The 26,766-nt window shown below is 44.4% G+C and overlaps 1 protein-coding gene across 2 annotated transcripts; it reads right to left on the reverse strand.

Annotated features, from left to right (window-relative positions):
* Nucleotides 1-2,069: 2,069 nt before the first annotated feature.
* Nucleotides 2,070-26,162, reverse strand: spns1 (spinster homolog 1 (Drosophila)). Of its 2 annotated transcripts, none has more exons than XM_038295266.1 (12): nucleotides 25,948-26,162; nucleotides 11,300-11,509; nucleotides 10,733-10,798; nucleotides 8,217-8,353; nucleotides 7,992-8,143; nucleotides 6,514-6,717; nucleotides 6,289-6,444; nucleotides 6,028-6,217; nucleotides 5,263-5,328; nucleotides 5,086-5,184; nucleotides 3,196-3,364; nucleotides 2,070-2,521 (listed from the first exon to the last, which is right to left on the reverse strand). In XM_038295266.1, the coding sequence occupies exons 2-12, from the start codon at nucleotides 11,499-11,501 to the stop codon at nucleotides 2,454-2,456; spliced, it is 1,509 nt and encodes a 502-aa protein (XP_038151194.1). In that variant the 5' UTR covers nucleotides 11,502-11,509; nucleotides 25,948-26,162; the 3' UTR covers nucleotides 2,070-2,453. The 2 variants fall into 2 exon arrangements, with proteins under 2 accessions (XP_038151194.1, XP_038151193.1); XM_038295265.1 differs by having other exon boundaries at nucleotides 2,070-2,524.
* Nucleotides 26,163-26,766: the final 604 nt, after the last annotated feature.

Consider the following 26,766-nt stretch of genomic DNA (forward strand, 5'->3'; position numbering starts at 1 on the left):
CCCCTCAGTCCAAAGACCACCAAGAGGAACCAGGAAGTACCTCCCTCAGTACAAATACCACCAGGAGGAACCATGAAGTCCCCCCCTCAGAACAAAGACCTCCAGAAGGAACCAGGAAGTGCCCCCCTCAGATCAAAGACCTCCAGGGGGAACCAGGAAGTCCCCCCCCCTCAGTCCAAAGACCACCAGGAGGAACCAGGAAGTCCCCCCCCCCTTAGTACAAAGACCTCCAGGGGGAACCAGGAAGTCCCCCCCCCCCCCCCAGTACAAAGTCCTCCAGGAGGAACCATGAAGTCCCCCCCCCCCCCCCTCAGTACAAAGTCCTCCAGGAGGAACCATGAAGTCCCCCCCTGAGTGAAAAGACCTCCAGGAGGTACCATGAAGTCCCCCCCTCAGTCCAAAGACCACCAGGAGGAACCAGAAAGTCCCCCCCCTGAGTCCAAAGACCTCCAGGAGGAACCATGAAGTCCCCCCCTGAGTGAAAAGACCTCCAGGAGGAACCAGGAAGTGTCTCCCTCAGATCAAAGACCTCCAGGGGAACCAGGAAGTCCCCCCCTCAGTCCAAAGACCTCCAGGAGGAACCAGGAAGTGCCTCCCTCAGTACAAATACCACCAGTAGGAACCAGGAAGTCTCCCCCTGAGTACAAAGACCTCCAGGAGGAACCAGGAAGTCCCCCCTGAGTACAAAGTCCTCCAGGAGGAACCATGAAGTCCCCCCCCCCTCAGTCCAAAGACCTCCAGGAGGAACCAGGAAGTCCCCCCCCCCCTCAGTCCAAAGACCACCAGGAGGAACCTGGAAGTCCCTCCTTTGTTTGATTATTAAATAAGAGGAAAATTTGTTGATTCTTGTAAACCTTCTACCTTTGAAGCTAAATAAATGGCAAATATCTTTAAACTCCACTGATCTGAAGCGGCGGATCCTTCCTGTCAGGCTGTGTGGTTTTATTGGCCCAGTTACTTCCAGAGGAAGCAGAGGATCAGGTCTACAGAACGCTGTGATGTCACAGAATCACCAAGGAGCAGCATGAGCTCAGGTCCATTTAGAGAAAAATACCTTTTTTCATCCCAAACTGAACAGAATGGACTTCTGGACCAGTTCCTCCCAGTTCTCAGAACCGTTCTGCCGCCGGTGCAGAGCTTGTATTCTGAGGCAGAAAAAAACATGAAGGAACCAGGAGAGGATTGAAGAATAGAACAAACTAGTGATGGTTAATGACTGGTGATGGTTACTGACTGGTGATGGTTAATGACTGTGATGGTTAATGACTGGTGACTAGTGAGGCATAATGAAGCCAAACTAATTAATGCTGCGTTGATTCTGTCTCTCAGAATACTGACACCTGCTGGACATTTAAAGACACTACAGGCAGCTGATTGGACAGAATAAACTAAATTAATTTGATTTCATTGAAGTTATTGGAAGTTATATTCTATTATTTCATATCCATGTTTAAATTTAAATATCTTTGATATTATTAGATGCAGCCAATGAATAAAACATTTATCATAATGGGAAAATGTGAACGATGCTGCTGGACTAGGATTCTAAATCATAATTTTAAAACAATACATACAGTAAAAACAGTAAATAAACTCAGTCAATTTGAAATGAACTTTAATTCAGATCAGTTGAGCGAATGAGGATGAAACGAGAAAATAAAAATGGCTGAATGGTTTCTATTCCTTTAAGCCTCCAAAATTCTGGATCATTTTAACGATAAACTGCAAAAGATGAGACTTTATTTTAGCAGATGCATCATGGTGACAGATTTTAAACCCAGTTTAGTGAGTCAGAAACAGCGCCTGGATCGGTCACATGACTTCCTGGAAACGACGCGTGCTGATGCAGCGTTTTGGCTCCACCCATCACTGCTAAACCAATTCCATTTAAACCATTTATTAAATAAAGTTAATAAACATAAAAAGCTTTCTTATAAAGGTTTCCATCATAGTTTTAAGCGTTTATATGTTTTTTCTACTAATTATTTTCTATAATCTATTAAAGTTGTCGGTTGATTCATGAAAAGATGAGAGGAACCGAGTTTTTCAGGTCAAGAATCCAAACGAGCCTCTGAGCAGAACTTTTTATTTCAAAGTTAACAAAAAATGAATAAAATCAATTAAACATGAATTAAAAGCTTATGTTTAAATAATAAGAGTAGAAATGTTCTGGGTCCAAACAGCGGAATCATCCCGGGCCGGGTCAGAACCTTCTAATAAAACTAACCTGCTTGTAACAGAGATTAATAAAGTTATAAAACAAAGCGACGTGGTTCTGGCAGCACCGGGCCCACATCAGATTCTGATGGAACCGGTCAACCGGGCCGCCTCTGGTTCCGTCTCCCGGACAACCGGACTTGACTCCTGGATGTCGGCTGCTTTATGAGCGATCCGTCTAAAACAAAGCTGCTTCTCTGTGGAAGATTGTCCAATAGGCTGCAGGGGGCGGAGCCTCAGATCAGAACGCTGGACACCGGAACACGAGTGGACCGCCCACTTCTCGGCACCACGATCGGCTCGTCTGCTGGAGAACAACAGGACAACCGGGGTTATTCAGGAGGTCCGGTTCATGGGAAGAAGGTTCTTTTTTTAACAGTTTCCCGTCTGGAGATCAGAATAATTATCCACTGGTGGAGCAGTACGGCTATCGCCATGGTGATCCGCTGGATTTATGCATAGAAATAACTTTATTATAATTATGCAGGGAGTTTTACAGATTATATGGACACTGCAATGGAAGTAGAACAGAAGAGGAAAACAGGGAAAAGGAGAAAAGATGAGAGAAAGAGGAGATAAAAGGAAGATAATAATAAAACATCTTCATTCTGCTTCATCACCTGCAAAGAGACGGAAAAAGAACAGAACAACCAGCAGACATGGAAGGAGACATAGAATAAAGTATCACCTTGATACTATCGCTGAAGTATCAGTAGTATTATTTAATCTGACATGTACTCTGTGTTACCTGAAGATCAGAATATGGACTTTCTGTGTGGAAGTGAATCTCTGAGTTCCTGGAACCAAACACCTGTAGTTGATTATGAAAGTGCACTAGTGCATGTAAAGTTCATCCATGGTGAAAATGCTCAATAGTGGTTGTGGAGAGCTGAAGAACCCGGACCGGGCGGCTCGCTCTGGAAGAAGGTTCTGCTGCGAGCCATCGGTGCTGATTTACAGCCAGCAGGTGAGACTCACCTGTCGGGACGTAGTTCTCCGCCCGTTCGCGGTCCCCCTCGATGAAAAGGGCGGTGGCCAGAAAGAAAGCCCCGCCCACCACGGAGACGAAGGAGCAGAGCATCAGAGAGAGCTGCAGGGAGCGGAACTGCCAGAGGAAGGAGTCGGTTCTCCTCAGACCGTCAGAGAGCTGAGAGGGAGACAGGAAGGAGACATGAGGAGGAACCAGGCTGAGGACATCGGGTCCAAACCGGGTCTGGACCCGATGTCCTGCTTCTGTCCACCAAAAAAAAACACTAAGTTAATATTCATCAAAGATTTTAGGCAAAAATAAGAAAGAGAAAAAGATAAACTCAGCTGACCCCCCCCACCCCAAAAAAAATCAACAACCAGGCTAATCAGCTAACGCTACAAGCTGCTAATGCAACCTGCTGCTAATGCAACCAGGGGCTAATGCTACAAGCTGCTAATGCTACCTGCTGCTAATGCTACCTGGGGCTAAAGCTACCTGCGGCTAACGCTACCTGCTGCTAATGCAACCAGGGGCTAATGCTACCTGCTGCTAATGCTACCTGGGGCTAATGCTACCTGCTGCTAATGCTACCTGGGGCTAATGCTACCTGCTGCTAATGCTACCTGCTGCTAATGCCACCTGCTGCTAATGCCACCTGCTGCTAATGCAACCAGGGGCTAATGCTACCTGCTGCTAATGCTACCTGGGGCTAATGCTACCTGCTGCTAATGCAACCAGGGGCTAATGCTACCTGGGGCTAATGCTACCTGCTGCTAATGCTACCTGCTGCTAATGCTACCAGGGGCTAATGCTACCAAGGGCTAATGCTACCTGCTGCTAATGCTACCTGGGGCTAATGCTACCTGGGGCTAATGCTACCTGCTGCTAATGCTACCTGGGGCTAATGCTACCTGCTGCTAATGCTACCTGGGGCTAATGCTACCAGGGGCTAATGCTACCTGTTGCTAATGCTACCTGGGGCTAATGCTACCAGGGGCTAATGCTACCTGCTGCTAATGCTACCTGGGGCTAATGCTATCAGGGGCTAATGCTACCTGTTGCTAATGCTACCTGGGGCTAATGCCACCTGCTGCTAATGCTACCTGTGGCTAATGCTACCTGCTGCTAATGCTACCAGGGGCTAATGCTACCTGCGGCTAATGCTACCTGCTGCTAATGCAACCAGGGGCTAATGCTACCTGCTGCTACCTGCTGCTAATGCTACCTGCTGCTAATGCTACCAGGGGCTAATGCTACCTGGGGCTAATGCTACCTGGGGCTAATGCTACCTGCTGCTAATGCTACCTGCTGCTAATGCTACCAGGGGCTAATGCTACCTGCTGCTAATGCTACCTGGGGCTAATGCTACCTGCGGCTAATGCTACCTGCTGCTAATGCTACCTGTTGCTAATGCTACCTGGGGCTAATGCTACCAGGGGCTAATGCTACCTGTTGCTAATGCTACCTGGGGCTAATGCTACCAGGGGCTAATGCTACCTGCTGCTAATGCTACCTGGGGCTAATGCTACCAGGGGCTAATGCTACCTGCTGCTAATGCTACCTGCGGCTAATGCTACCTGGGGCTAATGCTATCAGGGGCTAATGCTACCTGCTGCTAATGCTACCTGGGGCTAATGCTACCAGGGGCTAATGCTACCTGCTGCTAATGCTACCTGCTGCTAATGCTACCTGGGGCTAATGCTATCAGGGGCTAATGCTACCTGGGGCTAATGCTACCTGGGGCTAATGCTATTGTTAAACTTTTCTCCAAATAAATCAGGATCCTCTGAATTTCTTCAGGTTCTGACCCAAAGCTGAATGAGCTTCGTGATCCAGATCACGTGTGTGTGTGTGTGTGTGTGTGTGTTTGTGTGTGTGTGTGTGTGAGGGGGACCCACCACTCCGATCAGGAAGGGACTTCCTGCGTCTCCAAGCAGATGAGAAATGACGATCTGCAGAGCTTCAGCCGTGGAGCGGCGGGTCGGAACCACAACGTACTGAAGAGAGAGAGAGAGAGAGAGGCAGCTAAACACAGGAGCTCTGAACATGTGAGACGTTCTGCAGCAGGTTCTCACCAGCAGCATATCGGCCACGATGGCCCAGTTCATGGACAGGAAGGTCTCCCCCAGGAAGATGAAGGCCTGAGGACACAGAAGCAGATCTTCATCGGATCTCAGGCGTCTGGCCAGTGCTGCTTCTGGCAGCCATCTTAGATTTTTAGTCTTCAGGATAAAAACTCTTAGTTTTAGTCACATTTTAGTCCTCATGTGATGTTTTAGTCCTAAACCTAAACTTAGAATCTAGTTTAGTCAGTTTTATGTTGCAAAAAAGTGAAAATTTAGAATTTGGAAAATCAACCAGATTGTGAGACAGCTCTATCCTAGATGCTACAATAGCTGGGTATAGAAAGCTGCCATGCAGATCAGCATTCCTGTTGGACAGAAACTTTGATTTATAGAATTTAACTAAACTTTTTTAGGGATTAATGTCCTACTTTATGAAAAAGTGTTGAGAGCAGGAAGAGGCGTACGGCGGCGAGCTACGCCTGCACAAGCACAGCTGGAGGATCAGGACCGGATCATTCCGGATTATTTCCTTCCTATTATCCATCTGTGCTCCTGCAGAACGAGCAGCGCTGCACGCCAGGTGGGGGCGGGGCCAAACAGGAGGCAGCAGGACCGACGACCTGCTGAGTTTCATTAAATCTCGCTGACGAAAATCTCAAACCCATGATTTCATCATCAAAGATCCCCGCTTAGCTTAGTGTCTGACACGGATCAACCTGGGTCCAGAACCCCGACCAGAACCTCGGTGCGGCTTCTGGTTCTGAATGAACTCACGTATGTAGCCACGGTGTTTCCCTGAGCGAAGACGATGGCGAAGTAAAGGAACGGAGCGGAGAGGAGCAGGCCGGCGGCGCACACCAGCGGGTCGGCCCGGGGATTCTTCTTCCTCAGCTGCTGACTGGCCTGCACGCCGCTGAAGACGCCAAGCACGCCGGTGATGACGGTGATGATGCCGAAGATCAGGCTGTGGAGGATAAAGGCAGAAGGTCAGTTTTCCTGCAGCGCAGTTGGTGTCGTCTCATCAGGAGGACTGACCTCTCTGAGGACGCGCAGTGGGCGTCGTCCACGCAGGGAGCCTTCTTCCCCGTGAAGACGGCGGCTCTGAAGAGGAAGGTCGGGGCCCAGAGGGCGAGGGAACCCGTCACGAACGCCACGGCCGTGAAGCCGAAGGTGGACAGCACGAAGCTGCGGCTGCAGGAAGAAAAGATCAGATCAGAGCGCCGAAACGGGTTTACCGAGCGCAGCGGCGGGCGCCCCTACTTCCTGCTGAGAGTCTGCAGGTCCGTCAGCCAACTGGTCTGGTGCAGCTCGGCCCGAGCCTCCACCGCCCCTCGCTTCGGCTCCTGGACCACGAACAACAGCAGGACCACGGCGATCAGACCCAGACCCGGGGTCACCCGCAGAGCCCAGTGCCAGTCCTTCGCCACCACGCCCACCTGAGATCCTACGATGTAGCCCAGACCGCTGGAGGAGAGACAGAACCGGATCAGAACCAGATCAGAACCGGGTCAGAACCAGATCAGAACCGGAGGTCCAGAGGACAACCAGGCTCATCTGGACCTGGTGTCAAAGGTCAACTACATCCCAGGAATGATAGAAAAAATAAAAACATCTAAAAGCTTCAGATTATAGAAACACATCAGTTAGAAATAATAAAAAAAATTATGAAAAGAAAAAACAAATAAAGAATAAAACATTAAAACAAATAAATAATCATGATAACGATAAATAATCATCTGATATCAGAGATCTGATTGTTCCTTATGTTCCTAACAGAGCACTTTGCTCTCAATCTGCAGGTTTACTAGTGGTTCCTAGAATTTCTAAAAGTAGAATGGGAGGCAGATCTTTTAGTTATCAGGCTCCTCTCTTGTGGAACCAACTACCAGTTTTAGTCTGTGAGGCAGACACCCTGTCTACTTTTAAGGCTAGGCTTAAAACTTTCCTTTTTGATAAAGCTTCTAGTTAGAGTGGCTCAGGTTATCCTGAGCTATCTCTATAGTTCTGCTGCTATAGGCTTAGACTGCTGGAGGACATAGGGACCCCTTTTTCATCATTCTGCTTCATTCTATCTCTATTCACCCACTCTGCAGAATCTGTTAGTTCAATCTCTAACGTTCTGCTCTCTCTGCTTTTTCTCATAGTAGCTTCATCTGGTCTGTTCCTGTTTGGCTGTGACTCCATCCTGGAGAGAAATATCAGCTGTGCTGCTGCCATCAACACCTTTGTTTCTAGATGTTGGAGCTTGGCCTGTTTTCCAGTGTAGTCCTGTTTCTCTGACTGTGACTAACTGGATGTGCTCTCTTCATCCTCTGACATGGGAGCTGGCTCGGAGCTCGTCTGCCTGGCTGTGTGTTTCCTGGACGGGGCCGCCTGTGGAGCTGGTTGACAGTTGCCTTTTGTATCTATGCTTCTTTTTCTATGTCTGCTTCTGTCTCCTTGAACCCCAGTGGGCCTCAGCAGATGGCCGCTCACACTGAGCCTGGTTCTGCTGGAGGTTTCTTCCTGTTCAAAGGGAGTTTTTCCTCTCCACTGTCGCTACAAGCATGCTTAGTGTGAGGGATTCCTGAAGAGTCAATGAGTCGATGCAATCAGCTGGTTTTCCTTAGATAGAAAAGTTTGAATCAATCTGACTGGATGATCTGGTTGATCTGGATCTATAAAGTGACCTGAGATGACATGATGTGAATTGGCGCTATAGAAATAAACTGAATAGAATCGAGTAGCAGGAGGCTGACCTGCCCACTGGGATGGCGAAGTAGAAGATGGACAGCATGCGGGTTCTCTTTTCCTTGACGTAGAGGTCGGCGATGATGGTGGGAGCAATGGTGGAGTAACTGGCCTCCCCAACGCCGACCAGACCGCGGGTGAACAGCAGGGCCCAGAAATGCTGCAGCGGGAAACAGACGCTGAGTCAGCCGGGAGCTGTGGGTCCATCGCCGCCACAGGCGGGCCTCACTCACCTGTTTGGGTGTGTAGGAGCTGGCGAGCGTCACCAAGGACCAGAAGGTGATGCCGCAGCACATGATCAACTTTCTGTTGTACCGGTCGCCAAGGTAACCAAACACAGGAGCCAGGATCATGTAGCTGCAGATAAAAACTGTCCAGAGAAACAAAGAAAAAACAGCTGATCCCAGACTGTCCATCAGAACCGGTGGGACCCACAGCGCGGCTCTACTGGGCCGGGTTCCTGGATCAACCAGAACCTTTTAGCAGAAATCCATCCTGTTTCAGAACCAATGTATGTTGGACCTAATCCGGTCCACAATAAGCCAATAACATTCTGTTATCTGGTCAGAACCGGCCCAGAATCAGGCCCAGAACTCCAGGATTCTTCCAAACAAACCCTGAAGGTAGGAACAGCAGGTCCTCTGCACTGACCTGCGCTAACGTCAGCTACGCCTCTGCACTGACCTGCGCTAACGTCAGCTACGCCTCTGCACTGACCTGCGCTAACGTCAGCTATGCCTCTGCACTGACCTGCGCTAACGTCAGCTACGCCTCTGCACTGACCTGCGCTAACGTCAGCTACGCCTCTGCACTAACCTGCGCTAACGTCAGCTACGCCTCTGCACTAACCTGCGCTAACGTCAGCTACGCCTCTGCACTGACCTGCGCTAACGTCAGCTACGCCTCTGCACTGACCTGCGCTAACGTCAGCTACGCCTCTGCACTGACCTGCGCTAACGTCAGCTCTGCCTCTGCACTGACCTGCGCTAACGTCAGCTACGCCTCTGCACTGACCAGCGCTAACGTCAGCTACGCCTCTGCACTGACCTGCGCTAACGTCAGCTCTGCCTCTGCACTGACCTGCGCTAACGTCAGCTCTGCCTCTGCACTGACCTGCGCTAACGTCAGCTCTGCCTCTGCACTGACCTGCGCTAACGTCAGCTACGCCTCTGCACTGACCTGCGCTAACGTCAGCTCTGCCTCTGCACTGACCTGCGCTAACGTCAGCTACGCCTCTGCACTGACCTGCGCTAACGTCAGCTCTGCCTCTGCACTGACCTGCGCTAACGTCAGCTACGCCTCTGCACTGACCTGCGCTAACGTCAGCTACGCCTCTGCACTGACCTGCGCTAACGTCAGCTCTGCCTCTGCACTGACCTGCGCTAACGTCAGCTACGCCTCTGCATTGACCGGCGCTAACGTCAGCTACGCCTCTGCACTGACCTGCGCTAACGTCAGCTACGCCTCTGCACTGACCTGCGCTAACGTCAGCTCTGCCTCTGCACTGACCTGCGCTAACGTCAGCTACGCCTCTGCACTGACCTGCGCTAACGTCAGCTCTGCCTCTGCACTGACCTGCGCTAACGTCAGCTCTGCCTCTGCACTGACCCGCGCTAACGTCAGCTCTGCCTCTGCACTGACCTGCGCTAATGTCAGCTACGCCTCTGCATTGACCTGCGCTAACATCAGCTCTGCCTCTGCATTGACCTGCGCTAACGTCAGCTACGCCTCTGCACTGACCTGCGCTAACTTCAGCTCTGCCTCTGCACTGACCTGCGCTAACGTCAGCTCTGCCTCTGCACTAACCTGCGCTAACGTCAGCTACGCCTCTGCATTGACCTGCGCTAACGTCAGCTACGCCTCTGCATTGACCTGCGCTAACGTCAGCTCTGCCTCTGCACTAACCTGCGCTAACGTCAGCTACGCCTCTGCACTAACCTGCGCTAACTTCAGCTCTGCCTCTGCACTGACCTGCGCTAACTTCAGCTCTGCCTCTGCACTGACCTGCGCTAACGTCAGCTACGCCTCTGCACTGACCTGCGCTAACGTCAGCTACGCCTCTGCACTGACCTGCGCTAACGTCAGCTACGCCTCTGCACTGACCTGCGCTAACGTCAGCTCTGCCTCTGCACTGACCTGCGCTAACGTCAGCTACGCCTCTGCACTGACCTGCGCTAACGTCAGCTCTGCCTCTGCACTGACCTGCGCTAACGTCAGCTACGCCTCTGCACTGACCTGCGCTAACGTCAGCTACGCCTCTGCACTGACCTGCGCTAACGTCAGCTCTGCCTCTCCACTGACCTGCGCTAACGTCAGCTCTGCCTCTGCACTGACCCGCGCTAACGTCAGCTCTGCCTCTGCACTGACCTGCGCTAATGTCAGCTACGCCTCTGCATTGACCTGCGCTAACATCAGCTCTGCCTCTGCATTGACCTGCGCTAACGTCAGCTACGCCTCTGCACTGACCTGCGCTAACTTCAGCTCTGCCTCTGCACTGACCTGCGCTAACGTCAGCTCTGCCTCTGCACTAACCTGCGCTAACGTCAGCTACGCCTCTGCATTGACCTGCGCTAACGTCAGCTACGCCTCTGCATTGACCTGCGCTAACGTCAGCTCTGCCTCTGCACTAACCTGCGCTAACGTCAGCTACGCCTCTGCACTAACCTGCGCTAACCAGACCTGCTGGTCCCTCTTTCAGACCAGAATTGGACCAATCAGGGTCCATGAGGTTCTGGATCTGTCCCCTCACCTGTCTGCAGTAAGCCCAACTTTCCATCGTCGATCTTGAAGAACTGCTCGATGTCTGGAAGAACCCCTGGAAGAACAAAACAGCTGGATCAGAATCAAACCCGGACCGGAGGATGCCACCTGGTTCCTTAAGCCCATGTCAGCCGCACCCAGAACCTCGGACCCACATTTGAACCCAGAACTAGTTTCTGTTTGATAAATCCGACTCAAAAGCTCTGGTTCGAGTCCTGGGGGTACGAGTAAGACCGCTGAAGAAGAACATCCAGAGATCCACTTCAGGAAGCAGGAGGAGTCCTTCATCACAAAGCAGGAACCAGCGCCTGGGTCCTGTTTGGGACGGTACTGAGATGTGCTCCTGTCTGCAGCCTGATGCAGGTGACCTCTGACCTTTCAGGTCAGATCTGAATCTGTGGAGCAGCCTGGCCCACAAGTCTTCTCTAGTTTGGTTCTGGTGTGCGGGCCGAGTTGGACTGGGAGGAAGCAGCAGGTGTTTGTGTGGAGCAGCAGGAGCAGCAGGTGTTTGTGTGGAGCAGCAGGAGCAGCAGGTGGAGGTGCAGCGAGGTCCTACCTGCCACGGTGAAGCGGTCCATGTAGTTGAGCAGGTTGATGTAGCACAGGATGAAGACGGTCAGCAGCGCCCGGGAGCTGGACACCCCGCTGGGAGACTCCTCCTCCTCCGGCCGCCTGTCGGCTCCTTCCTCTGGAGCCTCGGCCTCGCTGTCGGAGGAGAAGAATGGCGCCGAGTCCGACCCGTGCTCACCCAGAGACATGGCTGCAGCTGAGGAGAAGGAGGGAAAGTGTTGATTCAAAGCAAAACTGTTTCTATAAACAAATGAAAATGAAATCAGAGCAGGAGGAGCGTTGGTGGAACATCCTGTCTGTCCGGTTCCTGATGAACCTCCTTCATGGCCCGAGGCCAGAGGAAACATCTAGCGAACATCAGGGCTCTGCTGCTGCTGCTCAGAGAGGAAGATGAAGATGAAGCTCAGCCTGGAGGGAAATGATGTCAGTGACGTCTGAATGTGGAACCAACTACAGGAGCAACGGAGAAATACATCGAAGCTCCTGAGGAAGACCAGAGGTGGTCAGTCCAGACCTTCATCAGAGGGCTGCTCCACAAACCAGGACAGCACAGAAAACCAGGATTAACTGGATTTCCTGGATTAATTAAACCTGGATTCAGAGCAGCAACACATCAGTTACCATGGTGATTTTCAGTGTACTGCTAGCCTGGTCTGGAACTGCAGAGCTAGGCTAACAGCCAGGTTAACAGCCAGGTTAACAGCTAGGCTAACAGCTAGGCTAACAGCTAGGCTAACAGCCAGGCTAACAGCTAGGCTAACAGCCAGGCTAACAGCCAGGCTAACAGCCAGGCTGGCAGTGAGGCTAACAGCCAGGCTAACAGCTAGGCTAACAGCCAGGTTAACAGCCAGGCTAGCAGTGAGGCTAACAGCTAGGCTAACAGCTAGGCTAACAGCCAGGCTAACAGCCAGGCTAGCAGTGAGGCTAACAGCTAGGCTAACAGCTAGGCTAACAGCCAGGCTAGCAGTGAGGCTAACAGCCAGGCTAACACCCAGGTTAACAGCCAGGTTAACAGCCAGGCTAGCAGTGAGGCTAACAGCTAGGCTAACAGCCAGGCTAACAGCTAGGCTAGCAGCCAGGCTAACAGCCAGGCTAATAGCCAGGCTAACAGCTAGGCTAACAGCCAGGCTAACAGCTAGGCTAGCAGCCAGGCTAACAGCCTTGCTAACAGCTAGGCTAGGTTAATCCTGGTTCCTGCTCAGTCAGCATCACCACGATCAGAAAACAGATAATCACAGATTCTGTTTTCCTATCAGTCTTGATAAAAACCGTCAATGAATGTCGAAAGTCAAACCGGAAGTTAAACCAAAGGCGCAAAAGTGGCGTCTTGGGGTTGATGGCGGCGTTTTCCTTCCTGTTGGATTTCCTTCCCAGCCCGATAAACCAGATTAAAGGTGAGATTAAATGTGTAATCTAGTCTGGCCCAGATTAATGAGACATCAGAAGATTGATGATCAGATCAACCCGTTGTCTTTCAAACCATGCCTGTTCCTATTGGCCAACGCTCTGACCAATGAGAGCCGCTGACTGTGACGTAGGAAGCACGAATGTAAACAAACAGCCTGTCGGTAAAACAGCGAATACGTCCTTCTTAAAACTGAACGAGCGTAGAGCCTCTTGCTGCTACCGTTTCAAAGTCTGATCCTTTCAGATCTGATTCCAAAGCTGAGCCAAAAACTTCCATCAGAGCCAGCGGTCCTTCACACACGGCCATGCAGAGAGAGCGCCGCTGCAGACGGGCTAACGTTAGCCTCGGAGCTCCGCTGGTTGCCACGGTCCTCTCAACTTCAGAAATTGTTTTTTTTTAATATGCATTAAATCACTAAATGGACCATATAGTGACGCTTTAAAGTATAATATTCTCGCCTCAAAAGATCAAAAAAACGTTTTTTTATTTAACACCAGAAAGAGAACTTTGATCTTCCAGTGGAGGCTCCATTGAAGCTGCTGCCGCTGCAGTGCATCATGCTACTGCTGTGCTTCGCCAGCGTCGTGCAGCTTTGTCGTCCCGCCCTCTAAAACACATCTCTGCGTTGTGATTGGTCCGCCAGATTAAGGGTCTGGAGCATTGATCGAATGGAGAAACCGCGGACATTCGACTGGAGCAAAAATCCATCCTGGACCTGGAAGAACAGGTGAAGACTTTACGATGCTGACTGAGGAAAAGGACAAACGGATCGCAGCTTTGGAAGACGGACTGGCTGACTTGGAGCAGAACGCTAGAATGAATGATGTGATCATCAGCCCCGCCCTTACGCCGGCACGGTGGCAGCGCCCTGTCACCCAACGAGACAAAGTCCACAGAGGAACAGGTGGAGCAACAGGTGACGGATGAACAGGTGACGGAGGAACAGGTGACGGAGGAACAGGTGACGGAGGAACAGGTGAAGGATGAACAGGTGAAGGATGAACAGGCCAAAACAGCAACACCTCCACCTGTTAGAGCCGATAACCTGAAAACATTCAGCTACACGGTGTTAAAGAAAAATGATTATTTTTTAGACTTTAATACAGTTAATCTTATGGCATGTGTAAACACTCTCACTTGAACATATTTCTTAATTTTGAACAAGGCTGTGTTAATGATTTAAAACTACTAATGGATAAGTATTTAGACCACCAGCCCATAGAATGAGTATCTCCTGGGGGGTGAATAACAGTTAAGCCTGCAGGAGAGATTTCTGCTTGGTTTACAGAAGGTCAAAAGTGAGGCCCCCCGCATTCCACAAGCTGTCTGTGAGAGCTTATCTTGTGTTTTATGACTTTAGGAATGCTAGATGCCAGGACAAGCTTTCCGCCTTTTCTTGTTAAAACAAAGAAGCAAATGACCCCAGATGTTTGCAGTAAATTAGGTGAAGCTCAGTGTCAGAGATGGCTCTGGTTGGAGGACCGAGGGCCAGCCCTTTTTGAATGGATTAGATACAAGAGGATAAAGCTTTCTAAATAGAAGTTACAGATCAGATTTTGCTCTTGCAAACTCTCCAAAGATGTCTTGTACGTCTTTGCTTTATTTCTTCTCTCCATTCATGTCAGGTAATGGAATGTATGTCTCTGTTGTTCTGCAGTTTCTGGTGTAGGTTTGTGCATTGTCTTATTTCTAAGTGTATGCATTGTCTTATATTGGATTAAACTCTGTAATTCTGTGATGTCAACACGCCTTGCTGATTTTCACAGTGACCACACGCAGCTCGCCGGGTGGACCTGGGGAAGGGAAGAAAATGAAAAGCCAACCTTTTTCCAAGGTTAACTATGTTAGAATATTTTCTTCCTTTACAATTGGGGGCTCGTGCCGGTTTTGGAGTCTCGGCGGGCGGCTGTCTGGTCCTGATTGATCCGTTTCGGCCCGACGCTTCGGTGTGGTAAGACAGTATTTGATTATTTTTTAGTTGTCTGAAGCGCCGTGTGTCGTCGGACCGGGGCTGATTTGCTGTGTGCGGCCTCACAGAATTCAGAAGCTGCAGAGGTAGATAAAATCCCTCCTAACAGAGTCGGTTGTTTAAGGATTTGAATAAATACACATTACAGGGAACTGTGGCTAGTTCAAACAGAGCCTTTACGTTAACTCTGACTTAAGCTGGGTTTTTTAAAAGAAGGTTTTATTGATTGATTAATTAATTAGTTGATTAATTAATTAATAAAGATTAATTTATTCTTTTTACCCTGAGGAGCAATGCCTGGGCCTCTAAAAAAAGTATTTTGGAAATTTGTGTATTGGTTAGTTTTGGCTTGTATCAGCCGGAGATTTCGACTCATCTCCAGTGGACTTATAATTATTTGGGTTAATTGGACCGAGTTGTATCACTCGTGGAAAATAAAGGACTAAAATAAATTATTTGATTTAATACGGGTTCAATCGCTCTCCCCAGCTGAAAAAGAAAAGAAAAAAAAACCTTTTGTCACTGGGCGGATTGAGTGATCGAATAAACTAAATTGAGGCTTATTTTCGCCTCGAGCTTGACCCAGCTCTGAAGTGTAGGACTGAGAAGTTGAAATGAGAATAAAAGGGATTTGTAAAATTGAAATTGGACAATTAAAAGATGCGTCATACATTCTTTTAGCCGGCACCTGACGTTTTCTTTTCTTTTCTGTCTTTTCTTGACTGAACTACAACGTTGTCTGTGTTCTGTGTTTTGTATGTTTCTTTGTGTTTGTGGCTGTGTGTCTGTCTTCCCCCGTTATACTGTAGCCTATGTCCCACCACGCGCTGCTGTCTATTCGTCTGTCTGTGTCTGAATTGTGCTGAGATTGTGCGGAAGTGATTTGTGTTTCAAGATTGTGTTCTGAAATATTGTTAAATATTTTTGCTGGATGTTGTATTACTAACTTTCTGTTAAAATGTGCTTCTGTGGGACAGAGGTGTCTCCGTTTTGGATGCAAGTTTTGTTTCACAGCGGGGGGACTGATTGACCCCCCTTATTTGCATTTTGGGAGTGCTTCAGTTCTGTGCTATTTCCAGCTCACGCTTTCAGGATTCTTGGATTTTGATGTGAATTGCTTTTAGAACTGTGTTTTGTGTTGAAATGAAAAGTACAAAATAACAGATTTACAGATGTTTTTACTTTCTCAGCGGGTGAAATGTGTTGCATCAGTTCCAGGCTAGAGCACTGGAATGATCCAATTGTTTTTTATAATATTGTAACATTGACAATCACTTCAATTTCTAGGTTTCCTGACACAAGAGGGAACACCCTCACTGCTTGAAACAAGAGAACAAAAAAGAGAACATATGGATGTTTTTCTGCTTGACAGTGTTTTCTACACTGTTAATGTGGGACATGTTGAAACACTAATGAATAACTTTGTTTCTTGTAGGACGATCTTCGTGTGCAGCCCATTTTGCATATTACATGACCACATGAACGGTTTTTGGGTTTTCCTACAGGGGGTCTAGGTAGCCATCTAATAACAGTGGGCTATCATGAAATACGGTTGTGTGTATAATTTGGAGTTTTTAAAAAGGTTCACTCAAAACTGAACAATATTAGAACTATTGGATAATAATGTCTTTTTATTATTTTTTTTCAACCATGGTGTTATAATATTTGTGTTTAAGACTTTTACAGGATGAATTTTGGTTTGAAATCTGGGGTAACATCCTGCATCTTTCTTACAATGTGTTGATGAGTCTGCTTGAGTGTGAATGAGAGTGAACGTGTAGGCTGATGGCCTTTGATGGGTTTTAGGATGCTCTATGTAAATATGACCTCAGTTTAGTGTGTAGCTGTGTGATATTTTTCTTATTTTAAACTATTTAGGTACACTGAAGGTTTTGTTTCATAAATATGTTTTTATTACTGCTTTAAGGGACAATTTTAAGGTAATGACGATTTCATATTTCGGTGTCACAATCTGGTTGAAGCTGAATCTTCTGCTTGTGCTGTGAAATTAATATGAAACGAGAATTCAGCCTTGGCTTAAAGCAGATAGATGTAGTTGTTAGGAAATTGTGTTATCCACTTTGACTAACAACACTAACAAACTAACCTAAATTCTAACTAAATAAACTTGGTTTATATTTCTAATGGGTAACTGATTGGACATGTTGAAATTTTAGCATAATGGGGGTAAGTTCTTCCATTTTTTGTTTTTCCACCTCTAAATTGTTTTTCTTTTGGAAATAAGAAACCACAGGGGGATGTTATAAAGATAAGATATTACAGATGAAACTCTGAAATTTACATAATCTCAGTCTAGTTTGAATACTAGATGGAAGATTTGGAGAAATGGTGGAACATCTTATGATATTTTGGTTTTTCAGCAAATTATTATATAAAAGTGACATAGATTCCAAATTGTTTTCAAAATGAGAATTTTATTATATCAACAGGGGGAGAAGCAGAAGTAGACCCTAATTCCTGGTAAATTTTTGGATATGGTTAATGGTAAATTAGTTAATCAATAATTTTGATTTTTTTCATTCAACAATAGTGAATTATGGATTTCTTTAATGTAGAGTCATATGGCCTTCCTGCTTTACTAAAATATGATGTATGTGATATAGAAGCTTCTACTAAATTAGATTTGATCATCTCAAATTGAACGGTTTCAAATAACATCTATGCCATGTCTATTTACATTTAAAATTGTTGATAGATTTCTGCATCACTGCTGACTTTGATTATATACAGTTGGGTGTAAATTGTTAATTTTGAGGGAAATTTTGGTTAAAACTGCTATGAAATTCAAATAAAATGTGAATAATTTCTGGAATTTTGAAATAGGACTTTGTCTTGAAGCGTGGGACAATGATAAGGATGTTTGGTATTTAGTAGAACAATATGAAATTCATAACTATTTGACAAAGTGCAATTCAATCACAACTTTTATTGGTATCAGTACTAGGACATTTTATAGTTTATTCTAATTCTTTAATGAGTTTGTGAGGTTGTGATTTTAGAATTTGTAGTTGATATTTGGCACAAGCAGAGTGAATGTCATCGAGGTATTGACGTTTATTGATGTTGAACAGTAAGTGTCATTATTTTCTTAATTCTGGCACATCCGATCGTGGACTATTTTAACAAATTTCTGTTTATTCTTTTTGCAGTTCAGGATTTGGGGCAGTTGGCCGTTTGTGCTATAACAACAACAAATCTAGCGCCACATGGGAGGAGGCATCACAAGATAAATTTTATTTATGATAGTGAAAGTAACAAAATGTGGCAAATATAAGTTTTGCTTTTTAATTACTTTGTATTATTTTTTCTCTGGCAGTTCTCCTTCCTTCTGACTTGATGGCGATCTTGGGGGAAGGGTCTTTTAAGCTCAGAGATCATGGGAAGATGTATTTGAAGGGATCTTCTTGATTACCGCATCAGGCCGCTGTTGTTGCTGAACAAAGACATGATGATGCTGAACTAGGCCCATCTTCTGCTGGACTGTTGTATGAAAGCCGAACGCTGTTGAGCGATTACGAAGGTCAGTGAAAGCGAACTGTTACCTGGCAACAGATGTCTCCTTTGACTGTTGCTTTTCATGCCTGGCTGAAAACAAAAGGGACTCAGGCGTTATCTGTGGGAGTCTTCTATGGCTGGAAATCAGCAGTGAGTCGGGACCACAAAGATCATAGACAAACCCGGACGGGGGTTTCAGTAGATGACTGGTCTGCTGGTTTCTATGTCCTGCTCTGTCGACCACGAAAGGCTGACCAAAGTTCATCAAAGCGGGACTGTATCCAGATGTTTCTGCACTGCTGGAATGACTGCTATTCTGGACACCTTCTGATTCAGCAGATAAAGAATTGGGGCATGGCAAGTCGCTCAGCGGTGGTCCTGTTGTGTGTTCTCATGTTTGATCCTGGATTCTCACCTCTGATCATGTGACCTGGGCGCCAAAGCCCACTCCTGGGGTTCCCTTCAGTCTGCAGGTTGGAGACGAAATGGGTGCCAACACAACTTGGTAGTGGTGAATAAGTTCTTTTCTTTAAATTTTTGTAGTGTGTGATGCCATTGTTCTCTTCTTATTTTAGATATAGCACTGAGGCGCCCTGTTTTCTTCACGTCCTGAAGCCCTGCAGTGTAATTCTAGGTGTTGAGGACAACCCCATCTCCTGGGGTCAGAGGTTTTACGATGCAGTTGGGGGTTGGTGTGCACCAACTGTTACGACACTGCATTCCTCCATGATTCACTCTGTTTGTCTCACAAAATGCTAAATGTGTCTTTTTCCTTTCCTGCCTGCAAAGAATGGGCAAGGACTAATTATTGCAATTACATTTTTTTTTAACTATAGCTGAATTGCATTGTGTGTTACGCTTCATCTACTAGGGAAGATGATCTAAATTTTATTTACATAGTACAGAGGCTACCATTCAGTAAAAATAAATTTTAAATTTAAATGGAATTTGAAATTAAGGTGTTAAAGTGGATTGATGGGTGTCTATAGACTGACTTACTGAGCAAATGACACCAAGTTCTGTGTTGATTTCATAAATTTAATCAAACATTAAATTCTTTGATTGAGGTGTGCAGATTGTAACAGTAACTGGGACACCATGTTTGAATTGCATCCAACTGTGTTACATGAGGCTAAAGTTAGTGGTGATAGCGGATTTCATCTCAATGAGTTGTATAGGATTTTTATTGTATTCTATGACAGAACATTTGTTCTGTTATAGAAACAGGGGGGCATGAATGGAATTGATCTGATGGGCAAATTTTAGTTTGGATCTCTCTTTACTTTTCGGAAAAAGAGGTTATTGAAGTTAAATCAAAATACATTAAATGTTTTACGGTGTATTACCAGCATTAAAGATGAGCTAACTATTTGGATATGAAATAAGTAAAATGTATAAATTGAATATACTAAACAAAATATTGACTATCAAATAATTTACATAAAATAGTGTTTCTTAAACTAAGGAAGGTGATCATTGGATTGTTGTATCTCTATTCATATGTTTTAAAATAAGTTGTTTAACTAAGACATCCAGGAAGGTCTAAACTAAAGATTTACATCATTTAATAAATTTAGCTGTATTGAATCTCTCTCCAAAACTGAAAAGGCATTGATAATTGATAAACAATATAAAAAGGGTAATACATTATTCAATTAAATATTTTATAAATAGGTTTTCAAATGAATAAATGGATCAAAGGTAAAAATGGTTGAAATTTTTGGGATTTAAAATATGATTGGAATAAAGTAGGTCATTTTTTATATTTAGTGACTCATGTAAAGCAGGCTGATCATTCTTTAAGGTTTTAAAAAATAGAAAATATGATGATTGAAATTAAATTGGTCTAAATTGGAGATTTACAAATTAACAGTTATGGAACTGCTTCTAAAATACAGTTAAGTTTTGGGTTTAACATGATAGGAAACTTTCATTTCTCATGTAGGCCTTATATAAAAAGAGGGTCAAAGGATTGATAAAATACAACTCCAAAGTAGCAGATTTATAATACAAAAGGAAGACAGTGAAGCTGTCATAAAGTGTAGGATCAATCATTAACCAATCAACAGGGTTCTCTCCATATGAGCTCCAGACAGGACGGATGTTTCCAGGACCTGCTACCCGCATTCCAGGATGGAAAGGTAAGCTTGCACATTTATCTCATAAAGATTTCTTCAATGAGTTACAGGTCCTGGCAGCAGAATTTACAAAATACCAGACGTCACAGGAACGTCCAGGCTCGGGATCAGTTCGGGGAATCGACTGGGTGCGCCTGATGGTCATCAAAAGAAAGTGGTCTGAACCTCGCTTCGCCAGACCATACCGAGTCGTGGAGAGTACATCTCATGCTGTCCGTCTACAAGGGAAAAGGAGACACGTGGTTCCATTGGAGTCAGCTGAGGAGCCACGGCGCACGCTGCAGGGCATACAGGAGAATCTACAGTCTCAACCTGCGGTCGAGGAGTGTCTGAGGGCCATCACAGCGCGGAGGAGGATCTGCATTTCCGGGCAGAAGTCTGCCAAAACCACTTCATTTTCCTGAATTACAAGGCTTAAAAGGCCCAGACAGGCACAATAATCCTGTTCCGGTGTCCTTCCATTGAGAAAAGGAGATTGCACCCTCTCCTTAAACTCACTGTTAAATTGGCATAATACTCCAATTTTCAGTGAGCAACGGACACTCAGGTGAAAACCTGAGGTTTACAACCGAGGAGGAACACGTGAAGGATCCAGCTACAAGATCATCATTAACTTATCTTCTTTTTATTGCGTGTTTTCGTTTTTGCGAACTCTTCAAGAACATTCGTTTCTTTTTGCGCGTATTTTTGGATCGTTTCCTGACGAAGAATTCATATTCATTTTTGAAAGACTATCGAAGGAGCATAGAGACGAACTCTAACTTCTTATTATTGAATTGTGAAAAAAAAAAAAGAAAAAAAGGTCTTTTGTAATTTTTATGTGTTTATGATGTATTTTTTATGTTGTTATTGTTTTGTATTGACAAATTGTAATTTTTGTGGCGAGTATTGTCTGATGTATGAGTATGAGTCTGCTGAGCATTTTTTGGTAATTTCGAGATATCTTGCTTTGGTTTTCTAATTTTATACTTGGGCAAATTTTTTTATTGTGTGTTTTCTTCTATTGACATAACTGAGTTTTATGATTTTTCATGTTTGATAAGTGAAATGTATTTTTAGTTTAGTTTTTACTGGTTAAAATTTTGTGGTTCATCAGGTGAGTATTAAATTGTTGGACAGCGCAAGATACATTTGATAAGTTTAGATTATGGAGTTTAGCTTTAGACACATGGCCTGGCAGTGGACCTAGGAGGTGCTGTTTAAAAAGGGGACTGTTATAAAAATTGGGCTAATGTTTTAGTTTTTTAGTATACTAAATAGTTTTTTGGTTCCTCTATTAGAAGGCTTAATCATTTTATTTGTGAGGTCTGTATGTCTCAGACCTCAAAACGGGGACTGTTAAAGAAAAATGATTATTTTTTAGACTTTATTACAGTTAATCTTATGGCATGTGTAAACACTCTCACTTGAACATATTTCTTAATTTTGAACAAGGCTGTGTTAATGATTTAAAACTACTAATGGATAAGTATTTAGACCACCAGCCCATAGAATGAGTATCTCCTGGGGGGTGAATAACAGTTAAGCCTGCAGGAGAGATTTCTGCTTGGTTTACAGAAGGTCAAAAGTGAGGCCCCCCGCATTCCACAAGCTGTCTGTGAGAGCTTATCTTGTGTTTTATGACTTTAGGAATGCTAGATGCCAGGACAAGCTTTCCGCCTTTTCTTGTTAAAACAAAGAAGCAAATGACCCCAGATGTTTGCAGTAAATTAGGTGAAGCTCAGTGTCAGAGATGGCTCTGGTTGGAGGACCGAGGGCCAGCCCTTTTTGAATGGATTAGATACAAGAGGATAAAGCTTTCTAAATAGAAGTTACAGATCAGATTTTGCTCTTGCAAACTCTCCAAAGATGTCTTGTACGTCTTTGCTTTATTTCTTCTCTCCATTCATGTCAGGTAATGGAATGTATGTCTCTGTTGTTCTGCAGTTTCTGGTGTAGGTTTGTGCATTGTCTTATTTCTAAGTGTATGCATTGTCTTATATTGGATTAAACTCTGTAATTCTGTGATGTCAACACGCCTTGCTGATTTTCACAGTGACCACACGCAGCTCGCCGAGTGGACCTGGGGAAGGGAAGAAAATGAAAAGCCAACCTTTTTCCAAAGTTAACTATGTTAGAATATTTTCTTCCTTTACAACGGATTCTAAAAGAGAGACATGGAAGACAGCGGTGACCAGGTAACTTCTTCTATGACTCAGGCTGCATTCTCCCTGCGTTCTCCCTGCGTTCTCCCTGCAGGCCTTGATGCTCAATTCCGATTTTTTTGCAAAATCTCATTTTTTTACGTATGTGATCTCCTGTGTGAACTGCAGTCATACAACGCAAGTGTCCCGCATGCGCAGCAGAGGACGCGATGACGTCACAGGCCAGCGTGCTTACGGAAGTAAACATGGATGGTGGCGCCGGCGGGCATCTAGCGATCTTTCCCAACCATAAACACTCCATCTTTTCAGTATGTTTAAACATAAATGCTGCTCCCCGCATCATCGTCCGCCATGGTTGTTGTTTTTCTTCCCGCTTCTGCGTAGAAAGACGCAGAATAGCGACCTTTGTCGGGTATTAATGCCGTTCAGGTCGTATAAATGCGACCTGGCCGTTCACACACAGGTGTGTTCAATTACATCATTAGAGAAGGAAAACTGTTTATGACTGCGAAAAGTATAAAATAGTAGAAAACACGACCAGACTGACTAAATGTTTGAGTGTTTAACAGTTTAAATATTTATTGAATTAAAGAAAATGTGATGTTAGTTGTGTTACAGAGCTGCTGGTTCCAATATGGAAATATTTAGACAACAAAAAGTTACATCTCAGAAGCTCTGCTTCTTCTGTGGGACTTTATTATAGATCTACTTCACTCAGATAACCAGAAACCTGCTGAAAGGTTCATTAATAAAAGGTTCAGTTTGAATCTTTTTCCTTAAATCACTGCAGTCAGCAGGATCCACTGAACACATTATAGATAATAGATTTACAGATAGCTTAGATAAAAATACGCTCAGTGCATTAATAGTTCAGCATATTAGTTTGTTAAAAAATAAGGATAAAAATAATCCACAGTTTAAAAGAGTTAGAACAGAGGAATCACTCAAATCTTTCAAAGAGGACTGATTGAAACAAAACTGGGAATCTGTTTTACAAAAAGATAATGTTGATATAGAATATGAACATTTTCTGAATATCTTTAAAGTATTATACAATAAAAACTGTCCATTAAAAACATTCTGTCATAGAAACAAAAACTCAGAAGCTCCACGGGTCACAAAGGGTTTCCAAAAAAGAATAAACTATATAGAGATTTCATAAGGCATAGACTATGGAAGTAGAGAATAAATATAGGAAATATAAAAAAAAATTAGCTGCTATCCTACGAAACGCTAAACACGATTATTAAAGTAAATTATTAGATAGAAATGACAAAAATATCAAAGCGATATTAAAAATGTATTAAATCATTTTTTGAAAATAACGACACAATTTTGAGGATATTAACGACGTTGTTCATTATTTCAAATTTCAATAAATATTTTGTGAGTCTGGGACCCAAACTGGCAGAAAAAAAACTGGAGCTCTGAGGGAAACATTAACGAGCAGAAATCTTTCTTCCATGTTTCTGCGCTGATAGAAAGAGACTTTATAGATCTGCTCAATACATGTAAAAACAAGATCAGCTGATTGCGACGGCATCGACAGGACAGTAATTAAGAAAATAATTCAGATCCCACTTCCCGATCCCGATTTAAGAAAATAATTATTCAGCCTCTGACCTAAATCTGCAATCTGTCTTTTCATTCGGGTAAATTCCCAGAAAAGATAAAAATTGTCAAATTTATTCGACTTTATAAATCTGGGGAAAATCACCATTTCCCAAATTATAGGCCCGTTTCTCTACTTCCACAGTTTTACATCATTTTGCAGAAATTCTTTGTGGATAGATTAGATACGTTCATTAATAAACATAAACTGACTCCTAAAGTTAGGACGGATTTAGATCCCAAAGATCTACAGCAATGGCCGTAATTGAATTAATAGAAGAAATCCCTGAGATCATAAGAGTCGGTTTATTTATTGACATCAAAAAAGGTGTTGACACGATAAATAAGGAAATATGAATTAATAAATTGGAGCATTATGGCATCCGGTGAGTAGAAATACTCTGGATTAAAAGTTATCCAAGCATCATGCTTGGACACGTCGTGTCCCCCAGGGGGCAGTATTGAACCAAAATTATTTATCCTTTATATTAATGACATCTGCAAGGTTTTTAAAATACTTTAATTAGTTTTGTTTGCGGACGATACTAACATGTTTCATACAGGTGATCATTTAGATCAGTTTATGGCTGATTTAAACCTGGAGTTAGGTCGACCTAAGATATGGTTTAATATTAACAAACCATCATTAAATTTGGATAAAACCAGGTTTATGTTGTTTGGAAACTGAAAGTAGAACAAATGTAGGTATCCTGATAGATAATGTGACAGTAGAGAATGAAAGTGATAAAGTTCCTGCTAGTAATGATAGATAATAGAATCAGCTGTAGATCTCATATAAAAAACATTTAAACTAAACTATCTAGAAGTATTTCTATTCTCAGCAAAGACAAACATTTCCTAAATGATGCTGTTCTTCATATTCTGCACTTATATCACCTTACTGGAGTTACTGTGCAGAAATATAAAATAAAAGCTATAAAAGCTCGCAGTGACTGTTGTGAAAATGAGAGAAAATGTTGATCAGACTGGTTAGAATCACACTAACTTCAAACTAACTGATCTGATAGAATTTCAAACATCTCAGTTTATGTATAAAGCTAGAAATAAACAACTAGCAGAAAATGTTCAAAAGCTGTTTTCTGATGGGGGGGATCAGAAAGAGCTGCGTTCAAAGACTCTGAGAGGGAAGTTGCTCACTAACGCAGTCAGCAATCCCTCGCCGCCCTTTCCTGCTTCCATCATGTTTAACTTTTCATTCAGACCTTTTTCCTCTTTTATTTCTGTCAGATGACTTTTTGTTCCTCTTAGAAATGTGGCGCTCTGCCTTCTGATTGGTCAGCTGGCTTGGCCCCGCCCCCTCACAGACTGAGGATCAGCTGAGCTGGAGAGTTCATAAGCAGCTGCTGACTGGTTAGATTGGGAGGAATCCCAGTAGGTTGAACTGGTTTAAAAAAAAACATGTTTCTGTTTGAAACCTGAGATAAAACCTTTAAACTGGTTTATAGGTTGAGGTTTGCTCCACAGGAGAATCAAAACACAATCTAAACCTTATTTCTAATAAATGTGGAATAAATAAGTTGGAAATACAGAAAACTCATCCACAGCCAAACAAATGATGGTTTGATCAAACAATAGAATCATTTTTCTACCCGGAAATGAATAAATAAAGAAGATTTCTAATGAAAATACAGCATTTCTGATCTTCAGCTGAAGTTTGAACGCACCAGACTAAGGTCAAAGTTCAACCATTTTATTTGGTTTCCTCGCAGAGGCCGATCTGCGGATCTTTGTTGAGTTAAAAGCAGTTTAATAATGTTTTACATCATTTCTCTAAATTCGGCATCGATCGCATGAAGCAGGGATGAAGCACATGATGATGTTGTTTACCTGCTAGGATGAATCACGGCTCCTCTCTCGGTCTCCAGGCGCCGCTTTTTAATCTTCCAGCTGAAAATAATCTATTTAATTTAAAGTCATTCTGTCAGTTTGCGGCTAAAACCTTCAGACTCCGAGAAAAGCGGAATTAGAGAGAAATTAGGAAGGTTTTCAGATTCTACACCGCCGCCATTATCCAGAGGAACCACTTCCGCTCTGAGGTCACATGACGCCATCTGCGGGTCACGTGACCCGAGAAGGACTTCCTCTGGTGGCGCACCGGTTCTATGTGCTGTAGATCTGAAATCAAAGCCAGTTTAACAGATTAAAAATCCAACCTCCCAAAAATAGAAAAAGTAAAAAGTTGATTAAATTTGGCATTTATTGTTTTTATATCGGTTTGGGTGAAAAAGATAATTTTAGTAACAATCTGCTGAACATGAAAAACAGAAAATTACAGAAGAGGAAAAGTTCCTGATGCATCTTAACAGTTTTCTGGGAGTTAATTCCAGATTATTGAAACTAGAAGCTGTTCTCCATGTTTGGTTCTGATCCAGTGGACCTGAGAGGTCTGGCTGCTGATCCCCTGCCAACCAATCTGTGATATTATGGAGCGAAGCTATTCAGTGATTTCTAGACTAACAGAAGGGCTGAATTCAAATTCATGGACCAGATCCTCCAAGGACCAGGTCTACCCGGAACCGGAAGTTTTGGCTGCAGGTTCAAACAGGTCCAGCCTTCTGCAGCTTTCACCGCTGCACGCTCTGTCGCCTAGCAACCGTGTGTGTTGACACACAAAGCAGGAAAAGAATGAATACCGAACTTTTCAAA

The sequence above is a fragment of the Cyprinodon tularosa genome, unplaced genomic scaffold, assembly GCF_016077235.1.
Source record: "Cyprinodon tularosa strain WSP-4 unplaced genomic scaffold, ASM1607723v1 ctg352, whole genome shotgun sequence".
Lineage (NCBI taxonomy): Eukaryota > Metazoa > Chordata > Actinopteri > Cyprinodontiformes > Cyprinodontidae > Cyprinodon > Cyprinodon tularosa.

What these genes read in the sequence shown, in the direction of transcription:
- spns1 (XM_038295265.1), bottom strand. Translation starts at nt 11,501, where the DNA reads ATGTCTCTGGGTGAGCACGGGTCGGACTCGGCGCCATTCTTCTCCTCC. An exon ending in GGACCGCTTCACCGTGGCAG is followed by an intron (nt 10,799 to 11,299) that starts GTAGGACCTCGC and finishes TTGTTCTTCCAG; the next exon opens with GGGTTCTTCCAGACATCGAG. An exon ending in GTCCCTTCCTGATCGGAGTG is followed by an intron (nt 3,365 to 5,085) that starts GTGGGTCCCCCT and finishes TCTCCCTCTCAG; the next exon opens with CTCTCTGACGGTCTGAGGAG.